This window comes from Macrobrachium nipponense, chromosome 43, assembly GCF_015104395.2.
Source record: "Macrobrachium nipponense isolate FS-2020 chromosome 43, ASM1510439v2, whole genome shotgun sequence".
Lineage (NCBI taxonomy): Eukaryota > Metazoa > Arthropoda > Malacostraca > Decapoda > Palaemonidae > Macrobrachium > Macrobrachium nipponense.
Genome location: NC_061104.1, coordinates 41,540,169 through 41,558,530, shown reverse-complemented (window position 1 = coordinate 41,558,530; position 18,362 = coordinate 41,540,169). Strand labels below are relative to the sequence as shown.

The 18,362-nt window shown below is 36.7% G+C and overlaps 1 protein-coding gene across 1 annotated transcript in view; it reads left to right on the top strand.

Annotated features, from left to right (window-relative positions):
- LOC135213900 (uncharacterized) overlaps positions 1 to 18,362 on the top strand; it is a 400,066-nt gene that overhangs the window by 361,638 nt on the left and 20,066 nt on the right. Inside the window, exon 2 of the mRNA XM_064247996.1 lies at positions 15,468 to 15,646. Coding sequence (XP_064104066.1) covers positions 15,468 to 15,646 — 179 coding nt within the window. The remainder of the gene's footprint in view (positions 1 to 15,467; positions 15,647 to 18,362) is intronic.

Genomic DNA, 18,362 nt, shown 5'->3' with positions numbered 1-18,362 from the left:
GTTTGTTAGATCCGGTCCAAGAATAGCTTTAGAATTCGCCATTTCCCAACAGGATCTGTAAAAATGCTAAACCTGAATAAACTAATTTACGTAATAAAATCTCACGTGGCAACATAAAAAGTTGTCGATGATGGAAACTTTTGTCATTTCAACTCAATCGAGTTTTCTTTGCAGCTTATAATGCTGTAAGACCCGCTGCCCATGAAACTTTCAGCCACGGCCCGGTGGTGGCCTTTTCTATACCGTTGTCAGACGCACGATCATCACTAACTTTAACCTTAAATAGAATAAAAGCTACTGAGGCTTGAAGGCTGCAATTTGGTATGTTTGATTGGAGGGTGGATGATCAACAAACCACTTTGCAGCCCTCTAGCCTCAGAAGTATTTAAGATCTGAGGTCGGACAGAAAAAGTGCCGACTGGACAGACGAATAGCCATCTCACTAGTTTTCTTTTAAAGAAAACTATAAAAAGGTGGCTATTTATCCTTCACTGAACAATCATTTTATCCATTTGCACAAAACATGTAGAAGCCCTGATTTTTATTGAGTATCATTCTAAAAAGTAGGACCATTTGTCTTTCAAGTATTTTCGGATTTCATATATTTTTTGCATGATTTTAAAATCCAGATTTAGTTTGGTCTTCATTTAAGAGGAGAATTCATTTAACACATTCGTGTATAGTGACTGAGTGTTCTGGACTGTTATTTTGGGTTGTACTTTTCGTTATGTAGAATATATAAACATCAGATACACTGTTTGTTCGCCCTTTTCATCAAAGTACTGTATTTCAAGGTTAATGAGACTCTTAATTGAAATCGGTGTGGTCTAGAATTGAATTAATTCCCTTCTTAATTCAAGTTCGAACGTAGTGTAAATGGACATTTTATTCCCGTAATTTGAAAGAATCCGTTTCAGTGTTGTCCATTTCTTCCACAGTAAAACTTAACACCGTTATTTTTTATGATATAGCTACAAATAGTTTACATATTAAAAATCTGAATAATTTTTTATGACGATAATAGTTTTAATTTCTAGCACGGGGACGAAACAAACGATCGTTTTCAACATTACCTGAACTTTTAGTTTACCTACATTTATTATTATTAGGGAAGCTTTGAGCATAAAACACATCATGTGATTAACGTACTTCAGCTACTGTAAGTGATATGCATTATTAAAATTTTGCTGTCAGTTTGACAGTAAGGATACAGTAGTTTTCTCTTGAAGTACAAGACCAACTTCTTACAATTTTCCATGATTGATATTTTCTATAATAGATATTTGCTGAGTTATACTCTACTGTAAAGTCTTCCGTCATTGCAGTCATATGTAGAAATGAATTTGCTGAAAATGAAGTCGAGCCGGAATTCAAATGAATAATCAAAATTTGGCTTTGTCATCTTCTGTTGCTCGTGTTCGGTTGGTATTATTTGTTAATGAAGTAATTTAATGTAAATGTTTATCCTGTGGATTGTTTTTGCATTTGTTGGTTTTTCAGTATTGCATGTTTTTATTTCGTGAATTTGTTAATTTGTTTATCTTGTTACCTTCAAAGGTTTTTTTATAATGAAATGGTAGAATTCATGACCATATTTGTTTGATTAATCGTGTTATTTGCTTAGGTTCTGTGACAGTATAACGATTGGCTTTATAAGTCTCTCTCTCTCTCTCTCTGTCATTCGCATGTGACACTGGAGGAGGCGTTGAAAGAATAAATGTCCGTTGGGCAAAAAGGATTTTCCAGGATCCAGGAAAGCGCTGGAGGGATGAACCTTTCTCTCTTCCCTCATCTGGCTTTCAGAGAGGCTCATAAATACAGCGGAATGAACTTGATAGTTGTCTGGGAGAGTCGATTAAAGCTGAGGATGGCTCCGGGGCCATTGTCAACCAGATATCTAATGTGCTGGGGGGTCCACGGACCGTGCCGAAATTTTCTGCAAAAGGTGGAAGTGGTGGCTCTGACGTTTTCTGTAAAACGTTCTAGTCTCGGCTCTGAAGTCTTATGGGAAACTGGATGTTCGTGGTCGTAATTTAAGAAAACTATGTATTTTCGATTAATTTTTTACTGCAAATGTGTATTCGTGGCCCTTTCATTTTCAGGAAGACGTATTCTCGGTTCTAAATTTTTTATTTTTATTGTAAACTTGTATTCGTGGCTCTGACATTTTCAAAAAGATATATTCTCAGTTCTGAAGTGTTTTTTTTTTTTTTTTTTTTTGTTTTTTTTTTTTTTTTTTTTTTTTTAAACTTGTATTCGTGGCTCTGACATTTTCAAAAAGATATATTCTCGGTTCTTTGAAGTTTTTTTTTTCTTTGTAAACTTGCATTCGTGGCTCTGACATTTTCAAAAAGATGTATTCTCGGTTCTAATTTTTTGTTTTTATCGTAAACTTGTTTTCGTGGCTCTGACATTTTCAAAAAGATGTATTCTCAGTTCTGAAGTTTTTTTTTCTTTGTAATCTTGTATTCGTGGCCCTGTCATTTTCAGTAAGATGTATTCTCGGTTCTGAAGTTTGTTATCGTAGAAATGTATTCGTGGCCATGAAATTTTCAGAAGACGTATTCTCGGTTCTGATCATTCTGGTAAACCTGGTATTCGTGCCACTGACTTTTGTTTTAGTAAACATCATATTGTAGGTCCTTAAAATTCCAGTAGGTAGGGTTATTCGAGGTCTGAATAAAAATTTCTTTAATGGGATTTTGTTTCGTAAAATATTCTGGATAACTTATTGTACATTCTCCTGGCATTTTCTACCAGACGTACGTCCGGTTCTGAAACCTTGAGAGTGTGTTGCATTGGAATGCTTTTAGTGAATGTGCTTACTTCAATCATTTTTCTTGTAAGCTTTTTTTTATTCATGATGAAAAGCCATCGAAAGCTCTAATTAATAATTTGATTTTAAGAAAACTAAGGCTGTTATTATTTATTTAATTTAAAAAAAAGTTTTTCTTAGTTTTCTTAAAATTAAATCATTAACAACAGCTTTCGATAAGATTTCATCACGAATAAAAAAAAAATTGTTTACAAGAAAAATTCTTATTAGTGATGAAATTTTGAAAACGTGGTAACATTACTTACTGAGTTTTATGATAACTGAGTTTTCGAGTCGTCGTTAGATCAAGCCAGCCTTATGCTGGCACACTCTTTCTATTCAGCAGCCCGTAACGATTTCGAGTCCACGTAAAACTGATATCTGTGGAATGGTCTTTAGTCCAAAGAATTGCTATGCCCAGTCCAGAGCTAATCGATAACCGGGATTGTCTAAAATATCGTCTTTCTTGTTCTTTAAAATGGTATGAAATCTTCTGCTCTGTATGGTTTTTTATTTACCAAATTAATTTATTCTTATCCTGAAGTTTCCCAGAACATTGTTGTTCGTCCTTAAAGCTTGTCCCGAAACGGCGTGATTTTGTTCCCTCATTCGAATTAAAAAAAATCAGTTTGTTCGATCAAATATATTTGCTTGAGTTCCTTCATTGTGTTTGTCAGTCTAAAGGAAGGATTTCGTGAAAAATCTTTATTATTATTTATTTTTTTGTGCATTACTATTCACTGTATTGTAAACAACAGTTGATTGCATTTAGTGTGAACTGGAATGTGGATGGGGAAAAATAAGATTTATGTAAACTGCGATTTGAGAAAATTGTGATCTCCTAATGTTTATGAAAACCAATGTTGTTATCATTCAAAGTACTTTAGTTAATTGCTAATTACACTGCCGTGGGTTTGCAATCTCCGATTGCCAGTTTTTTTGTTATGTGATATTTTTCGATGGTTTAGGAAAGCATTTTGGAAATTATGTTGCTTACCTTCCAGAGCGTTACTAAAGTAGCTAAATCTTTGTTCACTTTACGGAGTAATTAGATAAACCAATCTTTAAACCCAAAGTGAAATGAACCGCTCTTTAGTATTCCGTTCACCGATTGCCGTTTTGACTTCGTAACCCGGTGATCTTACATTAGAGCCAAATCGTAAAGTCAAGACGCCTTAAATCCCTAAAGGGAAATAATGGCCGGGTAACACGGGGGTAAATGGTTTATAACCTTTTTAGGAAGAATTACTGCTCTTTGATTGCTTCCTCCATTTGCGCGAATCTCCCGACGCATAAGGTTCAGTCGCCTTGATTATGACAGATGACCTCGTCATTTCTCTCGTCCTTTGAGGCGCTTGGAAGATTTATTCGACTTTTTTTTTCTTTCTGACTAACAAATATCCACCTTCAAAAATGCGGTGTACTGTAGGCATTACTTTAGTTTCTTTGCAGCTTCCCTGCGGCCCCTAGTTGCATGCAACCCCTTTCTTTCCTTTTCCCGTACCTCCTTTCATATTTTCTTTCTTCCATCTTACTCTCCTCCCTCTCACAACAATAGTTTCATAGTGCAACTGCGAGGCTCTCTCTCTTCCTGTTACACCTTTCAGTCATTTTTACTGTCAAATTTCCCTTTCGGCATTGAATGACCTCATAGGTCCCAGTGCTTGGCCTTTAGCCTAAATCCTATGTTTTATTCTGTTCAAAAACATTCTACACTGCTTCAATAGTACTTTCTTTATCATTTCCCCCAAGCAAGATCTCTTTCCGAGATAGCTTCAGCTTGTCTGTAAAAAGAATCTTCAACGTCTTGGCTCATTCCTGGCCTGAAGTACCCACTGATTCCTGAAAATGCCAATATATGTACTACCTTGACTGATTAGGTCAACAAAGGCGCAATATAATTTCAACGGTTAACGGAGTCTTGCCTTTAGTGTTCCAGGTCTCAAAGGAATAAAAAACAGGACTTCTTGCTTGCTAGGTGATCGTCCTAAACACTGGGCTTTAAGCTGGTCTGGATTCGTTGAGTTAATGACAATTAAATCATGCAAATGATTTGTCATCAGCTATATTACCAAGTTTTGGAGAGAATTGACAACTGCAGCATCTGTCAGCTTGGATAGATGTCTGTTTAACTTTTCGTATTTGTAAGTACATCAGATTGTAGTTTTAGTTTTCTGTAAAAGAAAACTATTGAGATGGCTGCTATTTATCTGTCCGTCCGCACTTCTTATGTCCGCCATCAGATCTTAAAAAAACTACCGAGGCTAGGGGGCTGCAAATTGGTGTGTTGATCATTCACCCTCCAAACATCAAACATACAAAATTGCAGCCCTCTAGCTTCAGAAGATTTTATTTTATTTAAGGTTAAAGTCGGGGCGGGAACAAGGCATGCCACTACCGGGCCGTGGCTGAAAGTTTAATGAGCGGCAGCTGAGAGTTTAGTGGACCCTGGGTGAAAGTTTGATGGGCGGCAGCTGAGAGTTTCATGGACCGTGCCTGAGTCTTATACACTTCATTATACGCTGCACAGAAAATTCGATTGCACCGAAGAAACTTCTGGTCATATTTTACTTGTTTATTCGTCATGATTCATGACAGTCGTGCTACGATGCAGTTGCACCACAAGATTCAGAAGAGTTTGTTGCATGTTGGTTTCAAACATATATCTTATACGTACATTCAGTCGGACCTAAACTGCCATTTGACTTTATTTTGCGCCCTATTGCTTTTCTGCTGCAGATTAAACCCGAAATATTGCCCCAAGGTTCTCATTTGTCTTACAGCTTTATGGAGAATGCTCACTAGTAATGGGTCTTTATGGTCTCATTAAATAGTGAAGGTTATTTCCAAACTTGTTTATTGATATTAATACACGTTTCGTATTTGCTAAGTTACCTAAACTAAAATTTCATGTTTCGTACAAATACCAGAAATAATTTTTCAGGTACGCATAAGTCCTAGAAAATGCTAGAACAAACACTATTGTGTCAGTGCTGGAAATTTTTTTTCCAGTGGATCCTAGCTAGTGGAGTTCAAATTGGGTGAACAAAACCCGTAGAGTTTATGCAAATGTACGACGGTAACTTTTTTTTTCGTGTGTAATGTCAAGCGAAATTTGCATTAATGCTAGGAAGACTTCTTGATTGGGTGGGTTCCGGAAAATCCTAAACGGGGCTTCTCAGAGTCATTGTACCTTATTTACATTTTACATGGTTCTATGGTAGAGGATTTTGTAACGAGAAGTTCCTCTTCGAGAAGTTCCTCTTCAGAATCATTTCTTTTCAAAAATGAATCCTTATTTATCAAAATTGGTGCCAAAATCGTTTGCACTTTGTTTTTGAGTAAATATGTATATTTTAAAAGAAATTATGTACACTTAAAAAAGGCGAGGTAAATAATTTAAGAGACGTGCGCATTCCTCCTAGCCCCCGTAGGGAGTTAGTGCTGTCAGTGCACCTCACGCGGTGCATTATAGGCATTACTTAAGGTTCTTTGCAGCGTCCCTTCGGGCCTTATCTGCAACCCCTTACCGTCGTACTCTCAATTTCCATTTCAGCACTAAATGGCCTCTTAGGTCCCAGTGCTTGGCCTTGGGCCTAAATCGTATACTCTCATCTGTTCTGTTCATCAATTTCTTTATGGCTAAACGTTCAGCTTGGATGTATTTCTTATTGTGTACATTTTCATCAGTATTCGTGTTGTTTGATATTTGACCTTATTTCCGACTGTATCTTAGATGGGGCTTCAGTGGAGTTGAGTCCTTCCAAGCGCTGAAACTCATCCCCCCTCACCCTCCACCCCCCTTTCCACCACTTTAGAAAAAGCCACCACACTTTTACTGATAAAAACTTATTAATGAATTGTTTGAAACTTTTTTCCAATAGGCCTCGACTTTAACTGGGTCAGGATATTTCCATCAGCCCGATAGTTTAACGATAAGAATAGCAATTCTGCAGACACCTCGGTCGACATTTCTCAAGAGTTAATATTAATAAGATAGATATTAAGTAGCCAGAGTTTAGAACTTTTATTATTATTATTATTATTATTATTATTATTATTATTATTATTATTGGTGAATAAAACATTAAAGTTCACACAAAACAAGAGCTTTCGAGAGCCTGCTTAATATGAAAGTATCGAAGTTTTCCTGGAAATAATTATCAGCTAATTCCGCTGGTATAGTGGTTAGTGTCTTGACATGCCACTCAGATGTTCCTGGTTCCCGCCTCCCCTATGGCAATGAAAAATCACTGGCTTTGGATCATGATCAGTCACTGCTGCAGTGGGAGGTTGAAACCAACATTCTTTGGAAGCTTGAATTTCAAGTCTGGCCCCTTTAATGTGCTTGTTCCATGTGAATAGGTTTCGTCTACTGGGAAATATAATAATAATAATAATAATACTACTAATAATAATAATAATAATAATAATAATAAAAACAGACCTAAGTAGATTTTATTTAGTTAATATCGTCAGTTTATCAGTGTAATATTTCAACTTTAATATTGACAAGCAAAGATATGGATTTTGACTCGATATAAAAAAATGGTTTTACCTCCGGGTGATAATGTGTCTTGCAAATAGTTGATTTAACCCTTTCCCTGCGTAATTTATTTTGACTGTCGGTCCTTTCCTAGATAGTGCCCCCTAGTTTTTTTGGGGGGGTCGTTATCTACGACTAGAATTTCTTAGGGGTCATTATCTTTATGATATTTATTGTCTTTTGTTTACGTTTTAAGGTCGTCACCAACGGGCTTGTAGTAAACACGCCGCAAAGGTGGATACATACCGGGTTAAAACCCTTATGGGTCACTATCTAGGAAAGATCCCTTGAAAGTAACAGAAGAGTGAGGAGTTAAGTACATCTTAGTTTTATCAGAACGCTGAGCTGATTAAAGCTCTCCTAGGGCTGGCCCGAAGGATTAGATATTTTAACGTAGCTAGGAACCAATTGGTTACCTAGCTACGGGACGTACAGCTTATTGTGGGATCCGAACCACATTATATCGAGAAATAAATTTCTATCACCAGAAATAAATTCCTCTGGTTCCGCGTTGGCCGTGCCAAGAATCGAACTTCGGACCATCGGATTAGATGCCGAGCGCGAAAACCACTCGTCCAACGAGGAACTAGAAGAGTGAGGAGTATGCATGATATAGATAGCTGTCATTCCCAACTAAGTGCACATTTTAAAATGCTCTCTGTTTAGTTAAAAAAAAATACTACATCTTCAGGCCTGATAATTTTTGGATTGAACTTTATTTTAGCTTATAAGTAACTCGTCACGTGTAAAGAATTAACAAGTAAAAATGCGCCGAAGTTTCTTTGGGAAAATAGAATTTTTGGAACAGCATACAATGCTGTGGGAAACTTATAGCCACGGCCCATGAAACTTTTATCTAAATTTAACCATAAAATAAATAAAAACTATTGAGGCTCGAGGGTTGCAATTTGTCCCGTTTGATGATTGCAGGGTGGATGGTAAACATACCAATTTGCAGCCATCTAGCATCAGTAGTTTTTAAGATCTGAGGGCGGACGGAAAAGTACGGACGGGCAGACAAATAGCCATGTCGATACTTTTCTTCTACAGAAAACTAAAAGGTGGAAAAAGTAATAATAATAATAATAATAATAATAATAATAATAATAATAAATAATTGAAAATTCGTTGGATTCTGGGATCTTTGTTCCATATTTGCAACACTTCTTGTACATTCTGTAAAAACCCAGTCAGATAATTTATACCCATGGTCATAGATGATCTCTCTCTCTCTCTGTATAAACAGATCGAGAGTTTATTTTAGATAGCTGAAATACTGTCCTTTCATCACGTTTATTGGCAACTTCGTAGATAAATGGATCATGGTTTTAGGCGATTATAATTCAGCGTTTGAATTTAGAAGCTTTATTAATTTGACTAATCCCATAACGGAAATGGAATATCTCCTAACAAATCGAAATTAAAACACTTGTCAATTTACACAGCGATAAAACCCCATTGATGAATCGGGGACTTATTTCGAAATTCCGAATTCACTGAAAAATTTGGATTGTTTGTAAGGTGCGGGATACTGCGAAAGCGTCTCCCCTCTTCTCTCCCCCTTCCCACCTCCCCCTCCCCCTTCCCCCCTCCCCCCAATCAATTCGGAGTATCGCGTAATCGCGGAGAAATATCGTTTTAATTCCGAAGTGAAATCATTTGTAAATAAGCTTATATTTCGCTCGAGTTGCCGTCGTAATTTGCTCGGAGGTGATTTATCTAGATAGCCAGCGATATTTTGCAATTTTCAGAATGCCTTGTGTAAACTGTGAGTATCTCTCTCTCTCTCTCTCTCTCTCTCTCTCTCTCTCTCTCTCTCTCTCTCTCTCTCTCATTGATTCCATTTTATAATAAACTGAGCCATCAAGACTTATTACCATATTTATTTTAACCCAAATTACGAACATTTATGACAGAATTATTTCCGGCGGCGATAACCTTTTGCTACGTTCCTACGTCGCGCGGAAGGAACTTGATCAGTCAGCTACTTGACACTACGAATCAATGAGGTAATGGCATTCCGAACTGATGTTTCCGATATTTCACGTAAATAGACAAACGATGGGGTTTCCATTACGATTCTCTAATGGTAGTTTAGCCTTTGTCCGTATTGTACAGGTTCCCAGTCATAATCTGCTTTGCCTGGTTAAACATAATGATATTTGTCGTTTTATGAAGTCGCGTCAGATCAGTGAATAACAGTAATATTTTTCACTACTGTCATCGTTTTCGTTTATGCTTTTCAACTATCTTTCGTAAAGTCTGAATGTTAAATTTTCTTGTTGACTTGTTCCCTAATTAGTTGTGTACCTAATATAATAATAAAATAAGTGCAGAATATAATATTTATTATATATAATATATATATAATCTATATATATAGATATATATATATATATATATTCTTACGTATGGGTGTGGCCTTGAGAGCCCAAATAGGTAAAGGAAAATATTAGACTGAAAAATGCAGAATAACCTGCTTCTATCTTTCCTTAAAAAGGATTGATTTGGTTATTTTTACTCTACAAAAGGTCGCCAGGAAACTCAGCTAATTAATTTACATTATTTATTTACAAGAGGCCGTTGAATGGCCTGGGTTAAAGTAAAAGCAGCTTGTCCGCACGTGGACCAATCCTATCTCTCACAATAGGGGAAAGCTGGCCAAAATCAGATTAACGTCAATGCTGGTTTCCGAAATTACTCATATTTATCTTGCGTTAGGGCAGCACTTGCGAGCGGGGAGACATGGACACGTAACTCGGCAAAGATCTGGAAGAGTTCCCAGATTAGACACAGAATAGAATAAAGACTTTTTGCACAAGTTACAGTTATTCAATTTTATCTAACCCACTGGGGGTAGGAACTCCAGTGTTTAAATGAAATATTCAATGAAGATTTAAAGCTTTAACAGGTCACAGGGGGTAGCACGTGCCCCGATGAGGACAAAAGGAATTTCAATAGAGAAGTGATAAAAAGGGAGTTTTGAAAATTGGAATTAGCAAGAGTCATCTTGGAGAAACAGGGCTGGTTGGATTTTGCACTTTCTAGACGTACCTTTACTCCTTTGAGGCTTGAACGTGTGTCGTGACGTATGAAGGGGGGCCAACCAGCGTGCCAAGACAAAGGGCTGATTTTCCAGTCAGAGGAAAAGACACCTCTGTCTTTCCAGTGTAGCCATCTGGGACTGAGAATGAGGCTGCGTGTTGTGGGATGGCCTGAGCTGCGCCTACAGCCTCCGGCATTGTCTGAAAGATGCGAAAAACACAACCAGCAAATTTGGAAGGAAAAGAGATCTTATGCTAGGAATCCCTAAAGCTCACATCGAGGCCTAACTAATCCTGTGACCTGCCTCTCTTACTCTAAGCTCGAGCCTAAGTTAATGGCTTATTTTCTTTCCCCGCTCTAAACGGAAATTCCGATCTATCGGCCTGCCTCGTGTTTCCCTCTCAAAGTCAGCTGATTAGGAGAGAAAATGGCTGCTCTTAGAACTAACAACTAAAAAATTAATAAATGCTGGGCAGACGAGGTGGGAAGTAAAACGTAATTAATATATATATATATATATATATATATATATATATATATATATATATATATATATCTATATATATATATATATATATATATATAAAATGTGAATACTCATGACTGCGCACGCACAGTATAAACAAAGTTGAGGAATATTAATCATACAGTGAGGACCTTTCGAGGATCTTACTCCGCTCGTATCCTCAGTCGGAATTACTGTATGAATACCGATAAGGCAGTAAGGAACCTCGCTAGAAAACTGCAGGTCGAGTTCAGTTTTAATTAATTAAATTGGAGACTTGGTGAAAACCTGCGGGAAGTACCTTACACTTTTCACTTTTGGTTTTCTGTAAAACTGTTAACTACAATAATAATAGAAGAAAGATACTTTTTCAGACCTCTGAGTCTTATATACACTCTTCTCTGGCTAGTTCTCAGAAATTAATCCTAAGAAAAAAAATATTAGAATTTATCCAAAAACCTTTCTCCTGACTCTAAACGCTTCTCTCTCTCTCTCTCTCTCTCTCTCTCTCTCTCTCTCTCTCATTTTTTACCCTAAACGCTTTCTCTCTCTTTCTCTTGACCCTTAACGTCTCTCTCTCTCTCTCTCTCTCTCTCTCTCTCTCTCTCTCTCTCTACCCACGAGAGGGGTATTCAACGAAGCAAGTGGCACCCGTGACGCAATCAAGACAAAGGGGGCGGGGCGGCGAAAATAAACATTCATCTCGGCAGCATTCCCATTCCTGCCGCCTCCTCCGCTCCAGAAGTTTGCCGCCTCTCGTCGCTCAGTTCTAATAAGGGAAAGTTAGACGAAGCCTTCAGATGCACCAGTCAATTTCGAAACCAGATAGGGGGCGAACCAAAAAAAAAATGAACCGCCTCGTCTCCGGACGATAATGGGACTCGACTTTGCATCGCAGATGCGAATAGGCTAAATGCCAGAGCGACATTAAAATTCCATTCACATCGCAAGGCACATTTTTTGTTTTTTCTTCTCATATTTTCTTTGTCTTGGAGTAGAGTGGTTGAAATTAATATTTATTCTCTTGAAGAATTTTTTTTTCGGAAGCGTTCGAAAACATATCTATGTTATTGGCTGTTAATTAAAATAATATTTTTTCTTTATTGTCTCTTCTATAATATGCCAATTTCAGTCACGTTACATGTCAGGTTTTTTTAGCGTTTCTTCTGTAAGATGCCAATGCCAGTCAGGTTTTTGTAAATTTTGGTTTCTGTCATAGAATTGTGTTTTTTAACTTCGTACTACAGTGTTTGCTTGGAGAAATTGGATTTCGATCGTTTTATATTTTGTTAGGCTCATTAATTAAATGCAGAATTTTCTATATAAACATATTAATTTGAATAACTTCTGTGATCAGTGAACAAAAATATATACAATAAATATTATGCGTTCCAATCATGGGTTTTCGCTGGGCTTCTATTGATAAGATATTAGAATTTGCTATATTTGTATTACCATTAGAAAAGGATCGTTATAATACACAGGTCTAAAGTTGTTTTGTATACTCGTATGATTTTCGCCTGGAAGAATTTAATGATCATGTCTAAAGCAGCATTACGGATTAATTTATTAATAATGTCAATTAAAACTGGCGTCACAACATCTAGGTAATTGACGCCGTAATAAATTTGAGTAGAAAACTAAACATAAATGTTTAAAATGAATTTCATTTAAAAATATATAGAAGTGCATAAGTATATAATCATATTTGTTCGAATATATTGTCAATATATACATATACTTTATACGTATAATCTACATTTTGCTGTGAAGGCCAATTCACATATGGGAAGTATTAGTTTTTAGTCATTAATCCATACATCCTGCACGTCCATAAAGGTGCAAACGTTTAAAATGAAAGTACTTTCCAATTTAAACTTAAATGTTAACATTTATTCTTTTTTTATTTGTAGTATTAGTATGTGATAGTAAATTTTTTCGAAAATTCTTCCTCTTTAGTTTAGAATTATGATTTGATAAGGTGGTCTTTTTTATATGAATATATTTTCCAGTTGCAGATTAGGGGAACATACCTGACTTATTCTTCTTGTATGTCAATAGATGTGGTAAAAGTTGGATTGCTTAGATGACGAGCTTGGAGTATAACAGCACGGGCCCTTGCCCAAGAGCATCCCGTAAGTGTGGTAAGGTGTTAAAGATATAATAGTTCGTTTGGTGGACCTTTAGACTTGGCCCAGGGTCCATGAAGTTATTGTTAAATGTAATTAATTTATCTCAATGGAGAAAATACTTCATTTGCGTGATGAAGGCCTTATTTGTAGATGTTTACACTATGACCAGCTGTTATTAGGTAATGAAAACGGCTGATTTTTAATTGGTACATGATGTAAATTATAGTATAATCATTCGTAATATAACTATAGTTCTCGGGTCTTCTTCTTGTCCATAATTTCTTAGTTAGCGTCTAAAATCGCTCGTTTTCTTTTAAGCATTTCAGTGACCATTTTCCTTAACACTTTGCCCATTTTCTCTGCAATTTCATGGCTGACTCCTTCAAATGCGGTTGCCACTTGTATCAGGGAGGGCTGTTTTAGGCCATCTGCTTGGACATTTTTATATCTCGTTCATGAACACGCAATATTTGTAAAATGGTAATTGATCCGATCTTTTATGGAAATAGAAAGGAAATAGGTAATGGGTTTAACATAGACATCAATTGATCAGTCTGAAAGTATTTCTCAATTCAGTTGCAAATTGACTGTTACTGAGATATTGACCGTCTTTTGTTTACGTTGCCCTTGTATTCAACTAAAACTTTACAGCGTAAGGAACGAACGCCAGAAACGTTAATAGCAACATTACAACAAGAAAATTATATTTTCAAAACCAAAATAGTTCTCAAATTTTACCCCAAATTCTGATCCGGTTATACCGTATACACATCATTTACTCTCTGTTCCTACTGTGTCTCTCTTTCTGCCTCTTGTTCTTAATATGGTTCAATCATTAAATGAGTTGATATTGATTGGACTTTAATGACATCGTAAAGGAAGATGTAAATGTTGCCATCGAGGGATATTGAGATCTTTGACTTTGGCTTAACTGCTGTGAATGATGGAAGCGTAATAGCTCGTGTGTTTGTGTGTGTGTGTGTGTGTGTGTGTATGTGTGTGTGTGAGTTCCTATGGCCGCTTGTTTAGCATTCATGTACTAAATGTTTCAGTTATAGTTGGTTATCGAAAATATGTAATAAAAATGCTAGATAAGTTACAGAATTTTTTTTATGAACAGTGATGAGATTTGTATTACATAAGATGGTAACAACTGAAAAATAAAATAATGATAAAAATGAGGTAATATCAGATTTAGAAAGTAGTTGTAATTCTTGTGATGAAGATCTGGATGCCATTGAATTCCGCACTATTTTCATTTTTGACTGTGCCTGATTATGACTTGCGAGTTATGGTCACTTGAGAGATAAGGATAAATAAATGAATTCTTTTGTGAAAGAGGAATTGCTGTCTTTAAATGTTCTCAGGTTGCTGATACTCTGGTTAAAATATTTCAGTCATCATACTCAATTTAAGCCATTATGAAGCTGTTTAGATGAAACTATATATATATATATATATATATATATATATATAATATATATATATATATATATACACATACATTATGTATATACGTATATACATATGTGCTTGCGTGCGCGTGCAAATATATTGTGTCTGTACAAAGATAACCGTGAGGTATATCCTTTATATGTGATGTAATGACCTCTCAGAAGAATCTCTATAAAAGGCAGAGAAATACATAAATTATTCTCACAGATATCTGTAAGACAAACTTCACATCCTAAGGATAAAAATGGTCGGAAGTTGATAGTGTTTAGGGGGAAAATCCTCCTTAACGATTGCTTCGTCTTTTCTCTGCCGAATCTAATTTGTTTGATCCTAATAGCTGTATTCTACCCGCTCCCCCCCCCCCCCCCTTATGTTTTTTACGAACGAATCTTTTACCTAATTAAGGGAATGTTTTACCCCCTTCACCCCCACTTATTTTTTAGAGGAGAGAATCGTTTACCTAATTGAGAAAGAGCCTCGTATCGAAACTTGAGCGGTAAAAAATCTCTGGGACATCTGTTAAGTCGGAAGCGATCGAGATTTTTAAATTGACAGATGACGTCATTATATAGGGCTAAAGTTTAATCCCTTATCACTTGGAATTCGAGGCGATGTAAACTTTGTAATCGGCAGTTAACCGTTTTATAATCTGATATTTTTCAGGCCGATACCTTTTTTTTTTATTTCCGCGGAAAGCTGATTTTGCGAGTCTTCAAAAGTAAGATTCGTCGGTCCCTACGTGGAATTTAAGAGGTTGGTTGTTTATTGTTTACAGTGCAGTGTCAGTCATTTTACATGATTAGTTCCATTTTTTACAACGCATTCGTTAATCGTCTCTTTCATTTCTTTTCAGCTGTATGACCGAATCCACAGCTACAAATCATTCGTTAATCCTTTCTTTCACTCCTTTACAGCTGTATCACTGAATCCACAGCAACAACGCGTTAATCCTCTTTCATTTCTTTTCAGCTGTATGACCGAATCCACAGCGCGTCGGTGTCTCCAGGTAGAGGGGGCGTGGCCCAGGACGCTGTGGAAATCGCGAGAGACGTTGTGGATCTCATGCGCGACTACGACGACGCAATGATCCCCGAGGTGGACGAGTTGCGAGAGCTCCTGAGCGAACCACATATTAGGGTGAGTACATTGTTTGACAGTTCAGTGACTGCTGTCGTTTGCGTGAATTCTCGGGAATGGCTGCCTCTAAAATATGGCTGCTTTCACTTTTTTTTCATATTCTCATGTTAGGTTCTCAGCGACGTCTACTTCTAAAATATGCCTTCTTTTATCCATTCCTCTCTCTCTCTCTCTCTCTCTCTCTCTCTCTCTCTCTCTCTCTCTCTTGTAGAGCAGGAAGTATTCCACTTGACAGGTTGAGATAGCACTCCAATCAATACAACTATGAAAAAAAAAACCCTCTCTCTCTCTCTCTCTCTCTCTTCTCTCTCTCTCTCTCTCTCTCTCTCTCTCTCAGTCCAATACAGCTGTGAAAAAAGCCTCTAGGTTGTGCCCCCAATCCCCCCACCCCCCCCCCAGCCCCCCCCTCTCTCTCTCTCTCTCTCTCTCACAGACGATGGTCTTGCTTCTTTGGTGTCATAAACCAATAAGGCTTTGCGGGTATGAGAAAAAATAAAGCCTGTGAATGCATAGAAAGCCTCTCTCGGTTATTTTAGCTTTATCTAAATGTATTGTTGTTTAGTCTGTTGAAAATGTTGGATGTTTTTTTTCGGTAACGCAGTATTCCAATAAAAAATACCCGAGAAGGGCTGAAATCTCATAATCGGTTAGATGTATTTAGAAAATTTTCTTATTCTTATTGATATACGCATCATTTACACATTACTTTTGCAATTTTCGAAGCCAATATTAATGGGGATTTCTCCAGCATTATATGTTCTTGGTGTGAAACAATACTTCAAAGGATGATGAGCGAAAAATGAAGATTTTCCAGCCTCAGGCGAACAGTAGGTACAATTCCCGTAGGTAATTGTGATTGTATTAGATTTCCACTTTAAAGAGCTTTTGAGCGTATGAGCCTCTCAGGAATTGTTAGTCATCCTCGTTGGGCGGTCTTTACTTAAACAATTCAACAAACGGAGCCATACGAAGGATTATAGTGTAGGCTATATGTTTCTTTGTATATATATGTGTGTGTGCATATGTATATATACGTATATTTTAAGGAATAAAAAAATGGTAAAATTATGATAAAAAATATTGCAGGTGGATTCAACCAGACGGAGAGGGAAAAGTTATGTGTATATATATATATTCCTTTTTCGTCTGGTTGAATCCGCCTGCATTTTTTTTTATTATAATTCTACCATTTTCCTTTTATTTCTTATTTCCCGTTTATTAGAATCGCCTGGAGTTTTGTAACGTAGGAGAAAGAAGTCAAGCGCTGGGTTTCGACATCAGAAAGCCATCAGAAAGCAAAAAAAATAACAATAAAGAAATAAAAAGCCATCGCCCGGGAGAAGGAAGCGAGACGCATTTTTAGCCAACACAATAGGCGACGACTCTTTGATCGGCAGAAGTCCGGACGAAAGCGTACTTTTCCCTTCTCCTTCAGTGCCTGAAGAAGAAATGAATTTGAATTTTTGTCTTTTTGTGTTGTTTTTGTATCTTATTTTACCTTTGCCTTGATTCGTCGCATTATTCGCCGATTTAGAAATGGGTTTCTTAGGCACTCCTTCTGTCATATGTATGTATTTTTTTTCTGTGTGGCTTCTCAGAAAAAAACAAGTCGGTTATCCCTGTCACAGTCGTACTTTGTATTGCCAAATCGAGAATCAACACCCTCTACATAAGCTTCCAAAACAGATGCAGCTCTAGGAAGGCGTGACACCTGTATTGCACAGGCAGGAAGACTGTACAGACGTGTAAAAAATGTACAACAGCGTTTACACCAGTGATTGTATAGGGTAAATTGGTTGCTGCGGACGTCAAAATTCTTGCGACTGAGTATTGTGGTCCAGCAAAAGAATGAGATTGAAAGAGGAAATATTTTTTAAGTGGGGCGTGAAACTGTTAACAGCCCTGGCTGGGCTTGGAGATTGGAAATGGTTTTGTGCTATGTGACGTGAATTTATATATGGGAGGGAGGAAATAGTTTTAAAAAAACTTTAGTTAGTTTACATGGCAGGACAGGGTAGATAGAAGATCAAGTTAGTGGACGTAATGCTGAGAATAGAGTTGTTGGATGCATATATGGTCATGATCTGATTAAATCATAAGTGAGAATGTATAGAAGTTTTTAGGGAAAGGGAATGTTGAAAAATGTGGCCGTGATAAATCGGAATAGCAGCAAATAAGTAAGATGACAAAGGGCAAAGATTGAAAGTGCTGAGTTAGCGGTGTATGATTAAATGGAACTTTCTAGGTTGGCATTGAAAATGGAGAGGGAATGGTGTGGGTTGTATAGTGGTGGGAAGAGGGAGTGAAAACTGTAAGCGGTGTATTAAGATATATATAATATATATATATATATATATATATATATATATATATATATATATATATATATATATATATATAACGTAACGTCCCAGGTTTCATAATCCGTTTGCCGCAGAAAAAAAGAAGAAAAGGATGTTTCTTACTTACACGCTGGGTTTGACATCTTCCATTAGCTTCTCCTCGAGAAAGTTTTGATAACTCATCAGGACCAGTAAGTACGCCAAGTTAAGCGAGGAACATTGATACCCTCTGACTTACAGATTAATGAAAAGTTTCCCCTCTTTTCCCGTGAGAAGATGAAGCTTTGACGTCACAAAGGATGCCGATCGATTTGTACGTGGTGATGTTTTATTTCATTTTTTACAACTTTCGTGTGTTCGTGAATAATTTCATTTGTTTTTCTAA